Below are 7,594 nucleotides of genomic sequence, written 5' to 3' on the forward strand. Positions count from 1 at the left end.
CTGATGTTGGGAAAGATTGGGGGCACAAGGAGAAGGGGACGACAGAGGACCAGATGGCTGGACAGTGTTCTCGAAGCTACCAGCATGAGTTTGACCAAACTGGGGGAGGCAGTGGAAGACAGGAGTGCCTGGTGTGCTCTGGTCCATGGGGTCACGAAGAGTCGGACACGACTAAACGACTAAACAACAACAAATAATCTTAAATGCTCAGTCCAAACGAACAAAAATAAGTGGTTTTTTGAAAACTAAGTAGGGAAGTGATACAGAATATGAATCAACGAAGTGTTCTTTTGCGCTTTGCTGAGGAAAGGAAGAAATGGGAGTCAGACATTTGCAACAATTAGGTTTTGTCAAGGCTAAAAAACAAACAAACCAGCCAGAGCGTGCCAGAGTGCTGTTGTGGCACCTCTCAGGTGGGCAGCACAGGAAGTTCCCAGGCTGAGCTGGGCCCCAGAAACCCAGAAGTGGGGGGAGAAACCTGACCAGACTCAACAAAGCCTCACTGTGCCTCCAGTTTGTGAGGAGATTTGTCCCCCCAGAGCCCAGAGAGGACATCTTCTACCCACTCCAGAGAGCAGATGCCCTGATGCAGAAGGGTTTTCTTATGATACTCATTTGCCCAGTCTTAAATTAAATTCATCGCATTTGCACACCAGTGTGTGTGTACATTTCTCCTAATACAGTGGTACCTCGGGTTACATACGCTTCAGGTTACATATGCTTCAGGTTATAGACTCCGCTAACCCAGAAATAGTACCTCGGGTTAAGAACTTTGCTTCAGGATGAGAATAAAAATCATGCTCCGGCGGCGCGGCAGCAGCAGGAGGCCCCATTAGCTAAAGTGGTGCTTCAGGTTAAGAACAGTTTCAGGTTAAGAACGAACCTCTGGAACGAATTAAGTACTTAACCCGAGGTACCACTGTATACCCATATTTGTATGCAATTTTGCCCCCAAACCTGCATTTTGCAATCAATTTTCATTGGTATAATACATTTTCATATTATACCCTTCTCTCTGTGGTTTGTAATTCTACTCTCTCAAGGAAAGCCCTGAAATTTGATCAGATTTTCTAAAATTTCATTTTTAAAAGGTAATCTCAACTTTCGAGCTGCACCACAGGCCACTTCTGTAATTCCTGACAAAGTATCACCATAGAAACAGCATTTTGCAACGAGCAGAGACCTTTCTCTGATGATTAAAGTTAAAAAAAGAAATCAGGGTCCACAACAATGCAGTAGAAAAATCTACTCATCCTGCTGCTTTTGGGGATGACCTTGCATGTTCTATCTTTGTCAATACCAGATCCCTTTATTAAGACCCCATGTTTTTTCTACACCAACTTGGATGGATGTAAAAGGTCAAATTTGTGGAGAATAAGGTTAGCAATTGGTAGTAGCAGTGATGGTTTTGTTGTGTTTACACTGTTGGGAGTAGTTGAAGACCAGTTGCTGGGAATGTAGCTAGCTAGTTTGAGAACAGGGTGCTGGACTCGATAAGCCTTTAGTCTGATCTCGTAAGGCTCTTATGTTCCATGGTCAGGCAGATCTTCCTGCTCAGAGCCCTGTTTCAATCACCAAAGCTCTTTTGTTCTTAGCAAGTGATCAGCCAGGCAGTGCTTTGAAGTTCACAAGCATGGCATGGCAAAAAGAGTGATAACCTGCATTCAAACTTTTTTTAAAAAAATGCTTTGAGCGAATCAGTTGGGTATAATGTTTTGTACACTTATTTTTGAGGAGTAGAGCTTGTGAGTCTCGTTGGCTGAGAGAACGTGGGTGCCTTAGAATGTTCACAAACAGTCTGTCAACCGGAAGAATTGAACAGGCTGTGTGAAACTCAAAAAGTTTATTGTGGGTCACCTTACAGCTCTTGACACAGGCCCATCAGTTTAGTCTTTTTGGGAGAATGAGGGTATTTGATGGAACATGCATTCTAACAAGCAACCTACTTCCCCTCCGGCAACAAGCCTTTTTCAGCTGAGTGTTTTCTCTCTTTTTTTTTTGTAAAATCATGCTCTCTATCTGTGGATTTGAAATGGTTTTCGTATATGGAATCATTTCGATTCCTTTTATACATGAAATTGCACTGTTGAAGCTTTTATCTTTAAATGACTTTGAGGTGTTTTGCTGGAAGCAATTGATAAGTGGAAAGAAAGAGGGTGGAGTGTAATCAGGGCAGCTGCTTTCACATTGGCGAAAATGAAAAGCATCACACACAACCCGCGAAAAGACAAAAGGAAGGCGTACATTTGTGTTTGCTAATACTGCTAGGTATTAATAGGATCTGGAAACCAAGCCTTATGAGGAACAGCTGAGGGAGTTGAGTATGTTTAGCTTGGAAAACTCTTTCCAAGAGTCTGAGTGGAGATTTGATAGCCATCTTCAAATTGCTAAAGGGCTAAAGTCACATGTGTGGGACCTGAACGAATGGCTTCAAGTTATAAGAAATGAGTTTTTGACTAAACGTCAGGAAGAACTTTCTGACAGTAAGAGCTGTTTGACCATGGAACAAAATCCCTAGGGAGGTGGTGGACTCTCCTTCCTTGAAGGTTTTTAAGCAGAGGTTGGATGGTCATATGTCAAGCATGCCTTAGTTGATATTCCTGAATTGCAAGGGATTGGATTAGATTACTCTTCCAACTCTACAATTCTATGATTGTATAAGCTTGAAGTATTTCCAGCTCAATGCACAAGAAGTGTCTCTCATTTCCTTTCTGTCTAATACGATGGAAATGCAACAGATTATTGTATCGCTTATCAAAAACTCAGCTGCCTCCTGTACCTGACAGGAAGGGAAGACTCTACCAGATCAGGACAGTTTCTATCATCACTTCAACACTACAATTCATACCTAGTGAATCCACACCTCCTGTCCATCACTTGTCTATGAAAGAGTCTTCTCATTATGTGGACTGGGGATCCTGAGGGAGGCAGCGAGGGAAATGGCAGACCTTTTTCAGCTTGTGAGACAAGTCAGCTTTAGAGGGAGGAAGACAAGAGTCCATCAGACCAGGGTGACTTAACTCCACAGCAAAGCGCAGGAGATGCCAGCATGGGGGCAACTGGATGAGGCTTCTGTGCCTTTCTCCAATGCATGTGCAGAATATTGAACCTTACATCACTCATGTCCTGTGTCAGGAACAGGGAACATTTTTCAGCTGGAGGGCCACATTCTCTCATGGGCAACATGCTGGCAATGGGTGGAGAAAGAGGCAGAAGTAGGTGGATCAACACACACTGTTTCCTTTACAGCAGTGATGGCCAAATTTGGCCCTCCAGCTGTTTTGGGACTACAATTCCCATCATCCCTGACCACTGGTCCTGTTAGCTAGGGGTGATGGGAGTTGTAGTCCCAAAACAGCTGGAGGGCCAAGTTTGGCCATCACTGCTTTACAGGTAGGGCAGGCAAGAAAGGCCAAAGGTTTCTCTCCATCCAGACAAGAGGCATAACCTCACTTCAAGGACACATTACAGCCAGGCAGAAGCACTTGAGGGAGCTGGCGAGTCTCAAGGGCCAGAGAGAGAGCCACAATCAGCCCCCTTGGCCAGAGGTTCCCCCCACTTTTGTTCTACATTATTGTCCACAAGAGTAGTTTTACATCTCTAGTCAAGATGTGTACTGCTACCAAACATGGAGAGGGCAACCAACGTGGATCAGAAGATTTTATAAAAACCTCCATTCCATCCTTTCATGAATTGGTTAGTCAGTTTCAGAGGGGACTCATAATGTGCCCACACACTGTATATCAGACTTAACCAACCTGGTGCCCTCCAGATATTTTAGACTGCAGCTCCCATCAGCCCCAACTGAGGATGATGGGAGCTGTAGTCCAATCATCTGGGGGACATCAGGCTAGTGTAGATTAGTAGTTCTTAAACATTCTTACCCACCCTCCAACACTTGAAATTTGTTGAACAGACCACTCTGCCTCTTTTAGCAGTTCTAAGGCACTGTACTAGTGGCTATAATTTTTAATTGTGCTGGTATAAATATGCCATGGACCACTCTAATGAAGCTTGCAGACCACAGTTTGGGAACCTCTGCTCTAAATAGATCTGAAAGAGATCAGTTTGCTTTGAGTGTATGAGACAATCCAGCAACTTCTCCAATAATATGAGGGCACCACACATACACACCACTTTGCATTTAGGACAATAATTTATTTTTTTAACACCATCATATGCTATAACATTTTAAGATGCTGCACAGTTGCTCTCTCCCAAGGTGAGCTTGTCAAAGAGGTAATCTCCTGTGCCATTCTGGGGCACCCCCAGGCGCCTCAGGTTCGTGAGGTGGTCTCCAAGCAGCTTGATGGCCTTCACCTGCTCTTCCAGGTATTCCGTCTCCAGGAAGTCACATAGCTGAAAAGATCAGAGACAAGCTTTGGTCAACTACACAAGTATTCACTGCAAGGTTATAGAATAGTATAGATAATGGGGAACTTCTGGCCCTCCAGATGTTGTTGGACTTCAGATCCCACCAGCTAGCCTGGACAGCAGTCAGATAGCTGTAATCCAACAACATCTGGATTACCACAGATTCCCTACCCCTGGTTTAAGACAAGCTTTTGTGAACCTGTCCTCAAACAAGAAGGACACAAGGGGGAATAAGGCATGTGGCATTAACCTTCTCTAGATGACAAGCTAAACCAACAGACACTCATGGTACCAAATCATGGAAAGGCTTTCTAGATTTAAATAATAATTTTATGGATTGTAGGAAAGACTGTTATACACCAAACAGGCTTGCTTGCCAAGAAAAGAAGCAGTTGACAGATTTGTCCATCTCTAGTTGAGTCTTCCTGTTTTCAAATGCCATGGAGGCAGGAAAGAAGTAAGAGGCATTGGTTTTATGGAAGGAAGGAAAGCTTTTTTATATAGCTTTTTCCTCTATCACAGCTAACTATGGTGCATTCATCCCTCTAAGCCTCCTAAATATAAGGAAGGCTTCTGGACAATGTGGCGTTACTGAAAACTCACATGAGGGTCTCCCTTCTCTGTTGCGAGCTTGTGCAGATCAAGCAAGGCCTGGTTCACCACCTTCTCCAGCTCCAGGGCAGACTGCAGGGCATCCAGGCTGTTGCCCCACTCGTCCTTCTCTGGTTTCTGTGCAAGAGTTGGATGCAAGGATGAGAGGTAAGGGCATAGCTGTCAACTTACAGATTTGAAAATAAGGGACCAGCAGCCTTGAAAATAAGGGACCAGCAGCCAAAATAAGGGACCTGCAGCCTCACCTGTTCCAGGCACTCCAGTCTTCCTGTCCTCCCGCAGTCTGGTCAAACTCATGCTGGTAGCTTCGAGAACACTGTCCAACCAACTTTGTAACCAGAGGTTCAAGTGAATAGAATCTGAATCACATGCACCACAAGGCCTATGTAGCCTCAACTTAAGATGGCTCCCCGGCCTGGCTTTGCACTGCAAAGTTTGCTGCAGCACGTGCAACAAAATGGCATCCAGCATTCAAAAAACACCTCAGCTTGCATTAACTAGCCACACACGAGGCATGCAAGCTCCACCCCCCAGTCGTTCTTAGACTTATTGGGTGAGCAACGCAGCCAAGCAACACAGTTGGAGCCTCCCTCCACCCTGGCCGGCAGGGAGGGAGGGAGAGGAGCTGCTTCCTTTGAAATTTAAGGGACATCATTTAAGGGACATTTAAGGGACAGCAGCGGGACATGGTGCTGGAATAAGGGACTGTCCCTTCAAATAAGGGACACTTGACAGCTATGGGTAAGGGATATTGCATCAGGGCCCAAGATATTCTTTTATGTTCAGCCCAGCCCAAAGACCTCTCGCTTTTCACCTCACCTTGATGTCCTTCAGCAGGATGCGTCCTCCCCGCTTGTTCTGGTACTGCAGGAACTTCTCTGCATGCTTCCTCTCTTCCTGGGATTGCTCTTTCAGGAACTTGGCCAAGTGATGCAAGGCAACATCATCACGGTCAAAGTGGTAGGACTAGAAGGAGACAAAGTTACTAGATTTCAGGGTGGGTGGATAAAAATTAACATGTTTTTTAAAAACAAAAAAATTGATTTTTCAAAATTTTAATTGGATTTTTAAAATTTAAATTGGATTTTTAAAATAAAATTCTTTGGGAGGAAAAAAATCTTTCTAAAGATAGTTTTCTATTTAAGTTACATTATAGTCCAAAGGCTATTTATCAGGAAATAAGGATTTGTTTTAAGTTTTTCATGTGTGCTAAAACTCAGTCTAAGTTTTTTTAAAAAAATTGTTTAACCACATCAGTTAACAAACCTGGATACATATGCTACAATGTTATTGTTTTAGTTAATTGTTTAAATTGTTAAGGAAATGATTATTATTCTCCTAATAAAGTACAGCAGAAAAGGTGTCCAAATATAAACAGTTAACTTATTAAACCTCGCAATTTCATAATTATCTATTATATAACCAAATCAGTAATTTTTGATATAACTGTAAAAAACTACTCAGAAAATTTATTCCAAAAATGAAATCTTCATCTGGTTGTAAATATTAAGATTACACCAGCAAGGATGAGTTTTTCTGTAAAAAAAAAAGATTTAAATCAAGTCTTATTGACTAGCGATTTAAATCAAATCCACCCTGCTAGATGGCAACATTTGGATGGGCCTCCAGTGAGCTCAAGGTGATATATGGTTGCCTGGTTTCTTCAACAGGACTATGTTCTCCCAACTCAGGCTTCATAGAGAAACATTTAACACCTGCAAGATCCCATAGGCATTAATAGTGGAGGACATTTGAGGAACCTTGCAAGGCCTATCTGGAACCTATCTGCCAAGCCTTATCAGAAATAGATGTTACTGAACTCAGTGCACATTAGCTGTGAAGAGATATGCATAGGATCAGACAAGGGTGAAATTACATTGGGGGGGGGGGAGCCAGTGAAGTTTATTCTCCCCAACAAGCAAAGATAGCAAAGAAGAACTTACCATGGACAGGTAGACATAGCTAGCATAGAGTTCCAGGTTAATCATTCGGTTTACGGCAGCTTGGCAGTCAGCATGGTAGTTCTGGCACACCTGAGACACCATCTTCACGTTACAGCAAACACAAACAGCAACAACAAACAGTAACACAAACGTCCTGTAAAGCTGCTTGGATCCCAGGTGTTATATGTATACCATTTAGAGGCAGGCCAGCTAGTGATTAGCAGCAGTGCTGCCCAATAGAATTTCTCTTCCAATTGGCTTTGTGGGCGGGTTAATGACTCAGCTGTTGGTCGGTGGGGGTGGAGGTGGGAAGAGAGAGCCTGCAGCTGTGTTGAACAAAGGCTCTGCCTTATCTCATAGCCTTTTGGCCTGAAGGAGGCATTATGTGGCTCTCCCTTATTCACGGGGGTCTAATCATGAAAAGAGCCCTGGTGGATCAGGAGAAAGACACATCTAGGCCAGCTTCCTGTTCACACAGTGGCCTATGTGCCAGAGCCAATGTGGTCTATGTGCCAGAGCCAGTGTGGTGTAGTGGTTAAGAGCGGTAGACTCGTAGTCTGGTGAAGCAGGTTCGCGTCTCTGCTCCTCCACATGCAGCTGCTGGGTGGCCTTGGGCTAGTCACACTTCTCTGAAGTCTCTCAGCCCCACTCACCTCACAGAGTGT

At 43.8% G+C, this 7,594-nt stretch overlaps 1 protein-coding gene across 1 annotated transcript; it reads right to left on the reverse strand.

Moving 5' to 3' along the window:
• Positions 1-4,191: 4,191 nt before the first annotated feature.
• LOC310742453 (ferritin heavy chain A-like) lies at positions 4,192-7,130 on the reverse strand (the record flags this gene model as incomplete). Its single annotated transcript, XM_083571982.1, has 4 exons — positions 6,930-7,130; positions 5,806-5,952; positions 4,978-5,103; positions 4,192-4,359 (listed from the first exon to the last, which is right to left on the reverse strand). The coding sequence occupies exons 1-4, from the start codon at positions 7,029-7,031 to the stop codon at positions 4,192-4,194; spliced, it is 543 nt and encodes a 180-aa protein (XP_083428108.1). The 5' UTR covers positions 7,032-7,130.
• Positions 7,131-7,594: the final 464 nt, after the last annotated feature.

Source organism: Podarcis filfolensis (genome assembly GCF_964270895.1).
Source record: "Podarcis filfolensis genome assembly, chromosome: 9".
NCBI lineage: Eukaryota > Metazoa > Chordata > Lepidosauria > Squamata > Lacertidae > Podarcis > Podarcis filfolensis.